Raw genomic sequence first — 17,277 nt, forward strand, 5'->3', positions numbered from 1 at the left:
CCTTTCTTTGTATTGGTCTTAAGTAATATTCTAATTTTCTGAGATACTGAATTTGGGATTATTCCTTAGTTGTCAGTTATAATCATCAAAATTAAAAGAAATAAACATTTGAAATATATCAGTCTGTGTTTAATGAATGAATATAATATACAACTTTTTGATGATATTCTAATTATATGACCAGCACCTGTATAGTGGAAGGCTCCGCCCCCAGCTTGTGCGCTCGCACGTCATTGGCCTGTTTATTTAACTGGCACGATGCAATTAGGCTTCAGTATTTGTGAAAGGAAGATAACCCCCATAGCATAGTAAAGCAATGTCGATAGACTGACTCGAAAGGGAACACTTGATAACTGTATATCACACAACCTGCTTACATGTTCATTCCGCAAAAAATAAAGAACAGTTAACTCTTAAAAACAGAATACAATCATATTTGTTTCAGTTAGAGACCAAACTATAGGCCTACTGATTTTTTTGGTAAGAAAAGGCACCACATATGCACAAGTAAACAGTATACACATTAGACTTTTGCACCATGTTTTGGTTTGTAACTTCACAAAACATTAGTAAATTTATCGATATTTGAGGATCCGATTGCGTTCCATTGATAATGTAGTATTTGAAATGTTGACTAGTCCAACCAATGTAAACTTGATCTAGGATATGGTGGGTAGGGACAATAAATAGAGACCAATCGACCACTGTTACAATTTTACGCCCTTGAATTCAATTCAAGGGATCGCTCAAATGGATAGGTCTACCATTTACTGTGCACCCTAGAATAGGATGCCAAACACTGAAAAAGACATCGCTGGAAGATCATCATTCTTCCACCAGGATTTTATTACTTTTCACTTATTCAATGTTATTATAATAGTTTAAGTAAGCCACTTAGGTGTGAAATCATTAGAAATGATGGAAGAGGACGGACAGAAGAGCTTAAAAACTATTGTATTCTGAGCTTTATTAAACCTCAGAGAGACATCAACAGGGGGGAGAGACCTCAACATGGATATTTTCCCCCAGGGACATCTGGTTGAGTTGACACAGAATTTACCATTTACAGTGCCATGCGGAAGTTTGGGAACCCCTTGCAGAATCTGTGAAAATGTGAAAAAAATAGATCATACAAAATGCATGTTATTTTTTATTTAGTACTGTCCTGAGTAAGACATTTTACATTAAAAAAAATAGCTGCATGTTCACCTGTGCATTCTCTCACTAAAGATGAATCAAATAATGCAGTGCAATATTCATTATTTCATTCGGTTTGTCTTTTTATTTATAGTTTTTATAGCATTTACAAATCAGCATTTCACTGCAAAACAGAAGTTGAATTATAATATTATATAATATAATATTTTAATTCCAACATATCAATATGGACCGTTCTACAGAATTGGTGCAAACTGCTTTTTTTAAAAAAATAGCAAAAATAGTAGCAAAAAAAGTCTGATGTAAACAAAATCTTACGTGAATATAACCCTTCTTAAGTTATTTATTATTGTATTTCGGTAGTGACATTTCCTGAAAATAGAATGAAAATTAACTGCACAATTACTAGAAATTAGTACCTTGGATATTATTTAATTTGCATACATACAAAATTTGTGGAAAAAGATCAATTGTTTTCAAGACGTTTTCCAACTCTGACCTTGAACCAATTCTGTAGAATGGCCATATATGAAATGGAGTGACGCCTATACACAATGGAACACCTTGAGAAGAAAATCCAGTTTGTCCCACATTCATCTGCGGCGTGAACGTAGCCTTAATTTCACACAGATACGTATTTTCTGATGCCATTTTAAATCGCTGAGCCATTTGAAACTTTTTCCACATAAAGAACACGAATAGGGTCTCAAATCTTTGTGACTTTTCAGGTGTATCTTTAAGTGTGCCGGCAAAATAAATTTTTTATCACACTGATCACAATTAAATGTCTTTCCTCCAGAGGGAATTTGCAAATGTCGTTTCTTGTCTCTTTGATATGTGAAACTCTTCTTACGCTGAAGACATGTGAAAGGCCTCTTTCCACTGTGAAGTCTCATGTGAGTTTTAAGCTTCCCTTCACTTGTAAAACTATTTCCACAGTGATGGCATATGAAAGGCTTCTCCCCTGTGTGAGTTATTACATGATTCTTAAGCCGATTAATGTCTGTAAAACTTCTTCCACACTGATGACATATAAAGCAGTTCTCTCTGGAGTGAATCCTCATGTGTCCTCTAAGGTTTTCTCTACATCTGAAACTTTTTCCACACTGAACACATGTGAACGGCTTCTCTCCAGTGTGAATCCTCATGTGGGTCTCAAGGGTCTCTTTACGGCTAAAACTCTTTCCACACTGACCACATACGAACGGCTTTTCTCCAGTGTGAATGTTCATGTGATACCTAAGGCCTAGTTCCCGTGTGAAGCTCTTCCCACACAGTTTGCAGGTGTAAGGCTTCTCTCCGGTGTGAATTCTTAAGTGCTTTTTAAGGTTTCCATTTTGAGTGAAAGTCTTCCCACACTGTTGGCAGGTGAAAAGGCCCTCTCCAGTGTGAATTCTCATGTGTTTTTTAAGATTTCCCTTTCCACTGAAATTCTTCCCACACTGCTGGCAGTTGAAAAGACTCTCTCCAGTGTGAATTCTCATGTGGACTTGAAGGTTTCCTTTTTGAGTGAAACCCTTTCCACATTGTTGACAGATGTAAGGCCTCTCTCCAGTGTGAATTCTCGTGTGAACATTAAGGTTTCCTTTTTCATTGAAACTCTTTCCACAATGTTTGCAGGTGTGAGGCTTCTCTCCATTGTGAATTCTTATGTGTACTTTTAGGTTCCCACGTTGGTCAAAAGTCTTTCCACACTGATGGCAGGTGAAACACTTTTTAACTGCTGTCTTTTTATCTCTTTTTTGCGAGGTCTTTTCAATCAGTGTAGACTTTTTTCCAGTCGTGAAATCATGATCTTTTTCATCAATTTCATTCTGCTCTTGACCCTCCTCTTTCATCACCATCAAGTCTAAGGTGAAAAAAGACAAATACAAGTTAACACATCTTACATTCTATATCCAATAAGGCAGTGGTTTTCAATACTGGTCCTAGGGACCCTCTGCTCTGCACATTTTGTATGACTGATTAATCTGATCACCAGTCCTTTAGGAGAGACCTTCATGAACTGAACGGAGTGTATCAGATAAGACATGACAGGATTGAAAACCACTGCAATAAGTTACTATTTACGTTGCTTCATAACATTAAAGGTGCCCTAGAACATTCTTTCACAAGATGTAATATAAGTCTAAGGTGTCCCCTGAATGTGTCTGTGAAGATTCAGCTCAAAATACCCCATATATTTTTTTTTATTAAATTTTTTAACTGCCTATTTGGGGGCATCATTAACTATGCACCAATTCAGGCTGCGCCCCTTTAACCCTCTGGAGTCTGAGGCTGATTTGGGGCCTGGAGAAGTTTTGACATGCCCTGACATTTGTGCTTTTTTCAATTGTTCATAAACATATTAATGTAAAAAGTATCATTACACTGTATTCAGCACAAACTAGGCTACCATAATATGCGAGGAACATGTATGTACATGTTTGTATTTTTGAAGAAATAACATTTATGCGTGGTTATTGAAAAAACAAAAAACTTAAGTCACTGAAATAAGGACAAAAAAATAATATTAAATCTGTGTTCACAAGACTTCTGGGTATTGGAGATTGTAGACGAGTTTTTGCTTCAAAATTATGTAAAAATTATCATTCCTACTCCTTCATATAAAACAATAGACAGATTAAAATTTTCTAAAACATCTTTGGTCAAGAAACACTATGCGTGGAGGTGTGAATCATCATGAATAATGGGTGATTCTCACCTTAGAAGACAAAAGAATCACATAAAGAGCTCTAATGAGCTGCATAAATAATGAGCTGTTTCAGACAGGTAGGCTGTGAAAAAAACCTCTGTGATCATGTCTCAAAGCTCATCATGGTGTAAATCAAACATACAGAAAAAACAGCAATACTGTGAAATATTATTACAATTTAAAATAATGGTATTCTATTATATACTTTAAAATATAATGTATTTCTTTGATGCAAAGTGTCTGAACAATTATGTTACCTCTATGGCATTTCATATAGGCTTTTAGCTTAAAAGCATGCACATTTGGAGAAATATTGATGGATTCTCATATGTTTGTCAATTTTCTATACAGAGGAGTAATATTTATTCAGGAATTATTGTCATTACTATGAGCGCTGGATACTGGGTTTTCAATTCATACTTGCAGCCGGAGGGCGCTCTGTGCACCTTTAATCCACAAATGCCTGCTAAAGAAGAATATGCAATCCAGGAACTAACCGAACTAACAAAGGCCAGAGATCGATAAATACACAATAAATACACGATTGAGACGATGTATGCATGTATTGACTGAATTTGTGTCTGAATAGCGCTCCCTCCGTGGGCATGGCCGCATTAGGGGATAATGAGCTGAATCATGGACTTCTGACATGGCTGTCTTTTCATACAGATTACATAAACACAGAATATTTGTTTTTGATTTGACTTACACGATTTAAAACCTGACAACGTTTCTTTAGACATAAGTGTAATTTTTTGTGATTAGTATTCACAAAGTTACAGTTCATTTTCTGAGAAATGAGACGAGAGATCACGCATCATGTTGGTTTTCTTTATTTTACAAAAAGCACAACATTTTGTTTTTACTCTGAGTGTACACAAATAAAATAAGATATTCCACAGATTAAAATGATGTATAACTCTTAATTGTATGTGCAACAATGACAGTATTTTGAGTCTCTTTCACACTGGTAAGAAAAAAAAAATGCGGTGGTAACGCCGGCGATACCTCAGACTAGGCCTGGGACGGTATTGAATTTTTCTTACCGCGGTTGAAAAGCAATAAATTCCCGCGGTATTGTGGTAAATTATTTTCCATATTTTTACCTTCAGATTACGCTACAGTCGTCGTCATCAAACAATCACTTAAACTATAATGACTTTTGCGCACACAGAGGCTAAGGCAATTGAGCATAAGGAACACGTTTATTTAACATTTATTATTTCACATTTAGAATAAGAACATTTAGAACAGAAATCATGTCTGAAAAAAAAAGTGCTGGAAAAACGAAACGCGCTATGGTTTACATCCCAGCCTTCATATTTTTTGCTAGAAAAACTAGCATGTTCACTTTGTCAGGTTTAAGGGAGGCCCTGAAAGACGTAACGACGTTACCTGCAGCACTGAACACACGTTCTGAGGGAATGCTTGTAGCGCAAATGGTCATATATTTTCGGGCTACTTTGGAAAGCAGAGGGAATCGGACACTAGTGTCCCACCACCAGACAAGAGGGTCTGCGTGGTAATCCAGGGCTTCCTCCTGCAAATACCTTCTGATCTCTGTGTCTACACGAATTCTCTTGGGGGTCGGAGTATATGTTTTTTCTTTTTTTCCCCCCCAAGTAAGTCAGCCAGATTTGTTTTTGTCAGAGGATTGAGTGCACTTGCTCCCTTTCCATCACAGTCATCACGCTGCTCTTCTGGGACATTCATCATCTCCTCCATGAGCTCATCCTTCACCTCGTCAGAAATGTCAATGTCCTTATACCTAGGGTCGACAAACGCGGTCTTTGCCAATAGCTGTTGAGTTGAGGGTACACTGTATTTTTCCATCAAAACGGCAGACATTTTTTCTTTCAGGTTGCGCGTCAATTGGGTGTCCTCCTCAGCGGGGAGTAGCAGATCCTCGGTGACTAGCTGCAGCACCGGTTTCAAAGAGGATGCAATCACTGCTCGCTCAGAAGACAGTGCATCCGTGAAATCTGCAACATTTTTCAGGGCTGCATTCACCGATTCCATGACCTCGATTCCATGACCGATTCCATGTCCTGCCACGTCGGAATTAGGTGTTGTGTGCGCCAGTCATCCAAAACCCTCCGAATGGCAGGGCCTTGTTCAAGAATACGCGCAATCATTTTTTGCTTTGTTCCCCACATGGTGGGGCAATCCTGTGAACAAATTAAAACACATTTAGGATAGACTTTGCTTTAACATTATTTAAATTTACATATTTTTATATTACTTGTACAGATATGTAATATAAAATATAAATCATATTAAATATAATTCATATATTATATATGTTTAGCTATATTAATATTTATATAGATATTACGTGTGCGCTTTGTCTCAGTGATTAATGAAGGCTATTTAACGAAGGCATATAGAGTAATATAAATATGTAGACATATAGGCTAAATTAATATAAATATTTAAAAATCTATAATATATATAAATATTATTTATATTATATATTTTTACATATTTATATTTATTTAGCCTATATCTCGTGTGCGCTTTGGTCTCAGTGTGGTACAAGGCTATAATTTAACGAATGCTATTTAATTTAACAAAGTGTCACACACTGCCGTGATTGTAAGCCTGGATATCATTTTCGATGGCCTTTTAATGAAAATGGAATTTCAGAATCACATACTTAAATGTTTAATTGCCTACAATAGATTATTTATTGATTATATTGAATTAAATCTTGCAGGCCTAGCCTATTTGTAGTCAATCTTTCCAAAAACAGAGTTGGAAGAGAGTTCAAACTTACCAGTACTAAGGAGTGCTGAGGCAGGTCCAGCTCAGTTTGTTCTTTCTGAAGCCGTTGTTTCTTTTGCCAGCTATGGGAGAAAGCGTTCACAAGCGTTCGACACATTCATGGAGTTAGTGACAGCTAAATGGAGGTTGTGGCCGAAGCATGGTAGCCATCCCCATCCAAGTTTTCTCACCGTAGCCACAATGTTTGCTCCGTTATCACTAGTGACACAAGCCAACCTCTTCTCATCCAGAGACCATTCTTTAAGAGCTGATCGCAAAGCCTCGGAGAGGTTATCATTTGTGTGACTTTCTGGCATGAAGGATGTCTCCAAACACCTTGACTTCAGCTCCCAGTTGGTATTCAGGTAATGAATTGTCACGCTCATATAGGGCATCATATTAACGCTTGACCACATATCTGTTGTGATAGAAAAATGGTCAGCGTCCTTTAACTCACGTGTCAAACTGTCCTTCATTTTCATATACTTCTCTGGTACTGCCTTTTTTGAAAAGTATTTTCTGTCAGGGGGGACATATTGTTTGTCGAAGGCCTGTAGCATCGCCTTAAAGGCTGGCTTCTCAACTAAGTTAAATGGCAACTGTTCCTCGACTAGGAGGAGAGTCACACCATCCGTCAGGGTTCACCACTAATGGCTGTCGCGTTGGTACTTAGTCCCTTTAGCAAACGAGTCTGCAATGCCCAGCTGTCATCCCTGGCCTGAGGTTGTGGGCCGATCTTCAGACGAAGCACTTGTTGTGCTCATAAGGGCAGCAAATGTTGCCGGATGATGGATTCGAAGATGCGTCCTCAGGTTGGACGTATTTGAACGTGATACCGGAATCTTTTTGTAGCAAATTCTACAAATGGGCTCATTAAAATTGCCTGGAAGTCCTTTTTCATCAGGTTCAAAGCCAAAATGTGCCCATATTGGCGACGTGACATTTGGCTTTGCCACCAAGTTAGCCCTCTCTGCCATGTTTTGATGGAATAATAGCTTAAATGAGCAATTGTCGGCTGCGCAACCACGTGAGAGAATTGTGTTAAGCAGAATAAGCATGTGCAATTAAAAACTGAGGTCCTGCTTTTTTGGCTTTCTCATGAGTCATCCGCCTGTATTTTATGCTTTAGTAAAATGAAATGAAATTCAATATATAGGCTAAAAGACATTACACAGGTACTCTAGGCCTAATAGTCAATACAAATGGAATGCTATTAGCCTATTAGAGGTGCATAGATACATTTTTTAATCTAGATTAATCTCACTGTAATCTTGGAATTAATCTAGATTAAAATGGCTCATTTGACTTCTGCCGAAGGCATTCTGATGTGCAGGCCAATGTTTTTTTTGTGCGGTGACGGTTACAGGTTTAGACCCGTTAGGCGTCACGTGACCGCGGTATTGCGGTAACCGTCCCAGGCCTACCTCAGACCTCAGAGTGTTAAATCTCACGCTCCCCGCCCCCAAGCTCTCGACTATAATACAGTGCATAAACAAAGTTCACACTGCTAATATAACCCTCAAATGGATCTTTACAAGATGTATGCTGCATGCATGCTTCGGATCATGGGAGTATAGTATTTATTTGGATGTTTACATTTGATTCTGAATGAGTTTGATAGTATGCTCCGTGGCTAAAGCTAACATTACACACTGTTGGAGTGATTTATAAAGAATGAAGTTGTGTTTATGCATTATACAGACTGTTTAAAAATGAAAATAACGACAGTCTTGTCTCCGTGAATACAGTAATAAACGATGGTAACTTTAGCCACATTTAACAGTACATTATAAATGTTTTATTATTTTGCTAAAGACAATTTACAAATATCACAAAAAATATCATGATATCATGGATCATGTCAGTTATTATCACTCCATCTGCCATTTTTCGCTATTGTTCTTGCTTGCTTACCTAGTCTGTTGATTCAGCTGTGCACAGTTCCAGACGTTAATACTGGCTGCCCTTGTCTAATGCCTTGAACATGGGCTGGCATATGCAAATATTGGGGGCATACATATTAATGATCCCAACTGTTACGTAACAGTCGGTGTTATGTTGAGATGTTTTTCGGAGGTCTTATAAACAAATGAGATTTATATAAGAAGGAGGAAACAATGGTGTTTGAGACTCAGTCTATGTCCTGTCCATGTACTGAACTCTTGTTATTCAACTATGCCAAGGTAAATTCAATTTTTGATTCTAGGGCACCTTTAAGGTTGAACCACTGTAGTCACATTAACTGTTTTAAATTGGGCATCTGAAAGTGTTGATTATCTTGCTGTAAATGGAGGCCTCACTGAGCCACTGGATTTTATCAAAAATATCTTTGTGTTCCGAAGATGGATGAAGGTCTTATGGGTGCGGAACAACTAACCTTTTAAGCCCCAGGTATAATCAATTTTCTGTGTTAATTCGTTACATTTATATAGCACTTTTCTCTGCTCTCAAAGCGCTTTATAAATGGAAGGAGGGAATCTACTCAACACCACCAATGTGACAGCAGCCATACTGCAACCAGAATGCCCACCACACACCAGCTTATTGGTGGAAAAGAGACAGTGTGATGAAGCCAGTTTATATATGGGGATGATGGACAGAGGTCAATAGGCAATTCTGGCCAGGACATCAAGGATAAGACTCCGATATACTTCAAACGAAGTTCTTTTTCGTTCTTCGTTTAGGGTTAAAACGAAGTTTGAAATACGTGAGCAGCGATATACTGTAATCGAACATCTGACACCACCCACACTGCTGAGAGCGGTATTTAGATGAATATTTAAATATGTGCAGTGCACTTTCTTCTCAGTAACAAAATAAACTACAAAAATCCGGAAACAGCAAGCATTTGTATGTTAGTTAGCACAAGCTCTGCAAATTAGCACTCCAGTCACGTCACGTTTATTTTTATAGCACTTTATTCAATAGACTGCTTAAAAGCAAGCAGCTTTACAGTATCAAACATGAAAAACAGTGTCAGTGACTCATTTCATCAGAAGCACAACTTAATTTTGTACTATAAAGTGGCTATCTAACGTGTTCATTTTTTCAACCGCAGAGATCTTACCTCAATGAACTCAACAGATGAAATGAGTCAGAAAACTTCCACGTTAAAGAAGGTGGAGCCTCAGCGCACACCTCCTGTTACATTATCGTCACAGACCAATGATAGTATAAAGGTGTTTTGCAGCTGGAGCAAACTTTTCCTGAAAGTTCGCTTTGGCAAGCTGTTTCGAACTCCCAAAAAGAACTTCATTTTGGTCTGGTTTTGTTCGAAATTACGTCACATCAGTTCGCTGTTCGTTTTCATTTGAAGTATATTGGGGCCTTTACACCCCTATTCTTTTTCAAAGGACATCCTGAGATTTTTAATGACCACAGAGAGTCAGGACCTCAGTTTAACATCTCATTCATCTCAAGTCTGCACAAGCTTTTCAAGGTATACTCCATGACCCTGAGTGTGGAAAGACACGTTCGTTGCGTGCGCTCTAGTGGCGGACTTTTGTTCTAAAGCGCTCAAATCACTCACACATGCAACGTTGTGCTTGCACCATCCAGTATCTAAAAATAAATGTTAAAATTGATGGCTTTCAATTATACTGTAAATGTTAAATGGCTAAAATTGCAAAAAACAAACAAACAAACAAACAAAAAACAACAGCAACATTTTCATAGACTCTTTCAGTAGCAGTATTGATATCAATGATACAGACCCTTATTCATAAAAAAAAAAGATGCAATTAAACAAAAGTTTAAAATATACTGTTTGTTGTTTCTACATTAATTTGGAGATTCAACGTGAAATGAAAATGTGATATATACAGTGCCCTCCACAAATATTAGCACCCTTAGTAAATATGAGGAAAGGTGGCTGTGAAAAAAAAATCTGCATTGTTTATCTTTTTGATCTTTCATTCAGAAAATTCACAAAATTCTAACTTTTCATTGAAGGAAAAGAATTGAAAATGGTGGAAAAAGCTCCTTATGAAATAAATGTTTTTCTCCACGTTTGCCACAATTATTGGCATCTCTAGAAAGAGTAAAATGAGTACAAATATGTGTAAACACAAAGGCCAAATCCCCTTAATCATTCATCACAATGAGAAAAAAACAAATAATATAATTTTGATGTGCAGCAAAAGATCGTTGAGCTTCACAAAATAGAAAATGGCTGTAAGAAAAAAGCTAACGCATTGAAAAATCCCCATTTCCACCATCAGGGAAATAATTAAGAAGTTTCAATTAACTAAAGATGTTACAAATCATCCTAATGCGCAGTGAGGAGGAAAGTTTGAGTGGCCAAAGACTCTTCAAGGATCACAGCTGGAGAATTGCAGAAATTAGTTGAGTCTTGAGTCTCAGGAAACCTAAAAAAAAAAAATACCAAACAGCACCTACATCCCCACAAGTTGTTCGGCTTCTGTGGTAAGATGAAACTAAAAAAAATAGCTTTTTGGCAGCAAACCCACCAGATGGGTTTGGTGCACACATGGATAAAAAGTACCCCATGCCCACGGTTAAATATGCTGCTGGATCTTTAATGCTGTGAGCCTATTTTTCTGCTGGAGCTCCTGGACATCTTGTTCAGATCCATGGCATCATGGATTCTATCAAATACTAACAGATAAAAAAATCAAAACCTGACCACTTCTGCTAGAAATCCAATAATGGGCAGTGGTTGGATTGTCCATCAGGACAATGATCCAAAACAAACATCAAAACCAACACAAAAATGTGTTACTGAGCACAAAATGAAGCTTCTGCCATGGCCATCCCAGTTCCCTGACCTGAACCCTAAAGAAAATGAGTGTAGTGAACTGAAGAGAAGAAGCACCAACATGGAGCTGGAATCTGAAGGATCTGGAGAGATTCTGTATGGAGGAATGGTCTCTGATCTCTCCTCAGGTGTTCTCCAAACTCATCAGGCATTATAGAAGACGACTCAGAGCTGTTATCTTGGGAAAAGGACATTGCAATAATTGGGTGCCAATAATTGTGGCCAACATGAACTAGAGAAAAACATTTATTTCATAATGAGCTTTTCCACCCATTTTCAATTCTTCTCCCTCAATGAAAGGTTAGAATTTTGTGAATTTTTTTGAATGAAAGATCAAAAAGATAAACAATACAGATTTATTTTCACAGCCACCTTTGCTCATATTTACTAAGGGTGCCAATATTTGTGGAGGACACTGTATTATATATATATATTAGTGGTGGGCCGTTATCGGCGTTAACGTGCTGCGTTAACGTGAGACTCTTATCGGGCGATAAAAAAAATATATCACCGTTAATCTATTCTCAAAGTTGGGTTGGGAGCTGGGTCTATACTACGCAAGCTATGATGACTTTCACCTTGATATTTTAGCGCAGATGTATACCTAGCCAAATTGACCCTTCACAAAGACCCGCCCCCCTTAGTTACTGTTGCTTTGTCTGACAAGCCGTGGTGCTGTCACGCCACAGTGATAAATGCATCACGGAGCAAAGAGGACACTGACAACACGTCGACAGACAAGACAGAGCAGGTTACTTATGATATTTAACAAAGTCCCAGCTTTAAAACTGTGTAGTTTTTTAAGAAATTCAAACTATAAAAAACGTTTTGTTGCTCTTTATTGTGTCGTGACCATGGTCGTGACAGATTGCTGTAGCACCTCAGCTCAAGAGGCTCGTAAACCAATCATCTCTTACTACGAGTTCATTTATAGCATCAAATAAACATGAATGAACATGAGAATCAATGTTGTTTCAAAGGGGGAAAGATGTCAATATACACAATTTTTCAAATTTAACTCCACCGAGGTTAATCTTCTAACTCCTGACTGCTTTGTCAGACAAAATGGCGGATTACTTTGTCATTATTTGGGTAGCACACATATTCTGAATGTCTTCGGCAGAATTCAAATGAGCCATTTTAATCTAGATTAATTCCAAGATTACAGTGAGATTAATCTAGATTAAAAAAATTTATTTATGCTCACCACTAATCTATGCCCACCATATATATTATATATTATATTATATTATATTATATATATATATATATATATATATATATATATATATATATATATATGCATGCATGACAGCCATCTGAATTGTAATCAAATTGAATCCTGAGGTGTCTAGAGATTCCTACCCATACTGCTCAAGAATTGACCCACTAAATGTCGAATAAAACTGCTTTAAATAGGAAACTCTTGAGATTCTTCTAAAACGAATTCATTTCTGTAGACAATTTGACTAAGTTCAGATTTTGAGAATGAAACAAACCTATTTGTTTCTCAGTATCTTCTTGTTTTACTCTGAATGCTTCTTCAATCTTCATTTCTTCACTCTCCTCTTTAACAAACGCCATTTTGTATGTCACGTGGATCTCAGTTGTATCACAAAGAGTTTTCCGGTGTGTTCGGATCCTCTGTCCTGTTTAAGATGAGAATAAATAACAGAAAGAAAAATAAATCAAAGCTAAATCTCTGGGTGTGTCTCAATCAGCTCACTAGTTTAGTAGTCAGCGCACTGGTAAGGGAGTCAGTCAGAGTGAGAGTTAAAGGTGCCCTAAAACTTTTTTTTAAAAGATGTAATATAAGTCTAAGGTGTCCCCTGAATGTGTCTGTGAAGTTTCAGTTCAAAATACCCCATAGATTTTTTTTAAATTCATTTTTTAACTGCCTATTTTGGGGCATAATTCATTCGGGGTGTGTGGCCCTTTAAATCTGGTGCTCCACGCCCCAAGAGCTCGCGCTTGCCTTAAACAACAAAGTTCACACAGCTAATATAACCCTCAAAATGGATCTTTACAAAGTGTTCGTCATGCAGCATGTCTAATCGCGTAAGTACAGTGTTATTTTGATGTTTACATTTGATTCTGAATGAGTTTGAGGCTGTGCTCCGTGGCTAACGGCTAATGCTACACTGTTGGAGAGATTTATAAAGAATGAAGTTGTGTTTATGCATTATACAGACTGCACGTGTTTAAACATGAAAATAGCGACGGCTCTTGTCTCCGTGAATACAGTAAGAAACGATGGTAACTTTAACCACATTTAACAGTACATTAGCAACATGCCATGCCAAACATTTAGAAAGACAATTTACAAATAGCACAAAAAATATCATGTTATCATGAATCATGTCAGTTATTATCGCTCCATCTGCCATTTTTCGCTATTGTTCTTGTTTGCTTACCTAGTCTGTTGATTCACCTGTGCACATCCAGACATTACTGGCTGCCCTTGTCTAATACCTTTCATAATGTTGGGAACATGGGCTGGCATATGCAAATATTGGGGGCGTACACCCCGACTGTTACGTAACATGTGTTATGTTGAGATTCGCCTGTTCTTCGGAGGTCTTTTAAACAAATGAGATTCATAAGAAGGAGGAATCAATGGATTTTGACTCACTGTATGTCATTTCCATGTACTGAACTCTTGTTATTTAACTATGCCGAGGTAAATTCAATTTTTGAATCTAGGGCACCTTTAATAGTCTTTGTTGGATAAGGCTGGTACACACTGAGTGATTTTGGCTACGATTTGGTCTTCTGGGACAAATTTTGAGAATCCTAAAAGATTCCTATAATCCTAGACAAAAATCTTTGATCACTAGTTTGACATGTTCACCAACAGCCGATTAATGACAGCTGCGATAAAATTTTACCTCAGACGAAATTCTGGCAGTGTCAGAAGATTTGGCGCACAGTCCTGCAGTGTGACTTCTACGACAAATGTCAAATTGTCTTCGTTTTTCAAGATAAGCCGTGATCAAAATTAATGCTAGAGATTTCTTTGTTAAGCCACCATTTCAGTCCCGCATGTAATGCAGCTCACAGTCACTGAACATGTATGGGTTGATGATATAAAACTCTGGACAAGTTTTCATGGGCACATCCGTTTTTAATGCGTCTTGACTGTCGTACAGTCTGACATTAAGGACAGCTGAGATCCCACAGTGTGACATGAGGATCATGTTCGTACGGTCTGACGAGCAACAATCGTAAAGGACTGTTATAAATCGCACAGTGTGCACCCAGCTTTAATTGGGCAATTGTGGCCTTGCGGTTAGAGAGGCGGACCCGAAGGTCACGGGTTGAGTCTCAGTATTGGTAGAAAATGTAGGTGGGGTAGTGAATGAACAGTGCCCTCTTCCACTCTTTTTATTCACAATTGAAGTGCCCTTGAGCAAGTCACTCCCAAACACTACCCAGGCGCCACAGCAAAAATGGCTGCCCACTTCTCTGGGTTTGTGCACTTGGATGGGGGCACAAATTCTGATTATGGTACACCATGCTTGGCCACATGTCATGTCACTTTTCAAAAAAAAAAAAGAAAAAGTGGCATTTATTGATTTAATAATATCACATATGGCTCCAATTTGTAACATGGCTCCAATTTGTAACAAACGAATTTCCGTCACCATTGTCAATGAATGGTTGCCAATTAAACGAAAATTAAATGAAAAGAAAATTAAACTTAAAGGTGCAGTATATAAGACTTCTGTCCGCTAGAGGCCTGTTCAAAACAAAGGCTTAACTTGACGTGTGGTATTCACCTCGCTGGGCGATATATCGCATGCGATTGTCACACGCATTTCGTCAGTAAAGCCGGTTCCCTGATTGCCGCTAAATCGCCATCACCTGCTTTTAAATGGAGCAGCATTTAATAGACAGAGCCGTAGAACACTGATAAGCCACGCAATATCGCAGATGTATCGCCTTCGATAATGAACGCGATATTGCATGGCTTATCAGTGTTCTACGGCTCTGTCTATTAAATGCTGCTCCATTTAAAAGCAGGTGATAGCGATTTAGCGGCAATCAGGGAACCGGCTTTACTGACGAAATGCGTGTGACAATCGCATGCGATATATCGCCCAGCCCTAGTACTCGCTAAAAATCAAGAAAATGTAAACAATAGGTTGTTTGCACATGACATCACCTTCTCAACAAAGGCGAAAATTGTATTACTGTCCTTTTTTTTTTACACGAACGATATCATGAGTTCCTATTACAATTCTCGATTCAGCATAAATTACCTACAATGGCGACATTTTTCACAATCCCGACAGAAAATCAAAATACTGCTCTAACTTCACTAGTAGAAAGGCAGCGTGATATAAACAAACCCAGACTAGAACTGAACGCGGCGTGACGGCAGCTTCACATCCTCTATATCTGCCTTCTCGATGGCAGGAAAGTCTTTTAATTCAGCGGAAAAGTCGCTCTTCTTCATAACATAAGGATCACGTCCAACATGTGTTGTGATTTTTTTGTATTTATACCTTTCTAAACCAGCAAAGAAAGGACTTTTCCCCATCTCTTCCATTCTAATTTTCACTGCTTGCCCTCCACCAGATTTTCGCGCATCACCAGAACCACATGATTGCAAACAACCTATAAGACTAAACGTGTTGAGATAACAATAATTAGTTTTCTGTCTATATATCAAAACAGTTGTTCCCTTGTCTATTAAAACATGTAAATATTAAAGCGTCTTTGGTGTTTCCATGGTTTCTACAAAATAAAACCTTAAACCGAGGGTAACGCAGGTACGACGCAATTGACAGGCGACTCCTCACACGTCCCGGAGCCTTAGTTCAAATTACAATTTTTTTATTAGGATTTCCAAATAGTTGGAAACATTTGGGATATTGTAAGTACTCAAGTGAACAAAAGGTCTAATGGTTTTTGGATATTTTACTTCAAAAATCTTACATATTGCACCTTTAAGGTTAATATTTCAAATGGTTTATTTAGCCTCATGTGATTCCACATCATTTGTGTAATTTTCCATTTTTATATGCAACATTATGTGAGTGAACCACTTGAGGATGAGTAAATGATAACAAAATACTAATTTCTGAGTGAAATACCCCTTTACGTATAGCTACCGATAACAAAGTTAATTAAGGAAGCTGATACTTTAAAAAAAAATATATATTTTTTTTTTTTAATCGCTAAAACAAATATATAAAGCAGACTAACTGCCAGTCTCGCTATTCAATTCGTATTGGCTGCTTTTCTACCACTGTATTCAATGATGGTCAATTATTGTTTTGCTTTCTCGGTAATTCAAAGTAAACAAGCCGTGTTGTGACCCGGAGGCGCAAGAGAAAAGGCTAAAATGTTGTGTTTGAAGATTTATATTACATTAGGGTCGAATCTACAATAATCAACCAAGAAATTGAGACGCACCTTTTCTGTTAACGTTAAATCGAAGGGATGCGCTTTAGTCATTTATAACTAAAAATAACGCTAATGAATGTTTCAGCATTAATGTTACTTTGAATAATAAGTCATTCATTTTATCACACTTTCAAAAACTATAAACTTGTCTGAACAGCTTGTATGTATTTAAACACTTTAAAAGCTTAAAAACACAAACCTTTCTTCAGACACTGGAGCGCGGCGCAGCCTTATGACGTGTTATTCTTCTGTGGATTTACTGGCGAGTTGCAAACCGAAGGGTGCATACCGCCACTGATGTGCTGGAGTGTGATAAAGAGCTCATTATCGCCCTTATATATAATGGAATACATTCTAGTTTCTGGTCCAATATTTAACATATTGCATGAAGGGAATTATATGCTTCCTAAAGCTTGTAACTCACTTATAAGTTTTTTCCTGTTCATATTTGGCAAATGGCAATTTGTTACAT

General features: G+C 37.6%; 1 protein-coding gene across 5 annotated transcripts; it reads right to left on the reverse strand.

The window, feature by feature from the left end:
* Positions 1-1,217: 1,217 nt before the first annotated feature.
* On the reverse strand, positions 1,218-17,047 carry LOC137024936 (gastrula zinc finger protein XlCGF57.1-like). 5 transcript variants are annotated; one of them, XM_067392891.1, is made up of 3 exons: positions 17,005-17,047; positions 12,893-13,042; positions 1,218-3,007 (listed from the first exon to the last, which is right to left on the reverse strand). In XM_067392891.1, exons 2-3 carry the CDS (start codon positions 12,975-12,977, stop codon positions 1,752-1,754), a joined length of 1,341 nt encoding a protein of 446 aa, XP_067248992.1. In that variant the 5' UTR covers positions 12,978-13,042; positions 17,005-17,047; the 3' UTR covers positions 1,218-1,751. The 5 variants fall into 5 exon arrangements, with proteins under 5 accessions (XP_067248992.1, XP_067248993.1, XP_067248994.1 ...); XM_067392892.1 differs by lacking the exon at positions 17,005-17,047 and adding an exon at positions 15,902-16,023; XM_067392893.1 differs by lacking the exon at positions 17,005-17,047 and adding an exon at positions 5,249-11,571 and having other exon boundaries at positions 12,893-13,023.
* Between the last annotated feature and the right edge of the window lie 230 nt (positions 17,048-17,277).

Source organism: Chanodichthys erythropterus, chromosome 8 (genome assembly GCF_024489055.1).
Source record: "Chanodichthys erythropterus isolate Z2021 chromosome 8, ASM2448905v1, whole genome shotgun sequence".
NCBI lineage: Eukaryota > Metazoa > Chordata > Actinopteri > Cypriniformes > Xenocyprididae > Chanodichthys > Chanodichthys erythropterus.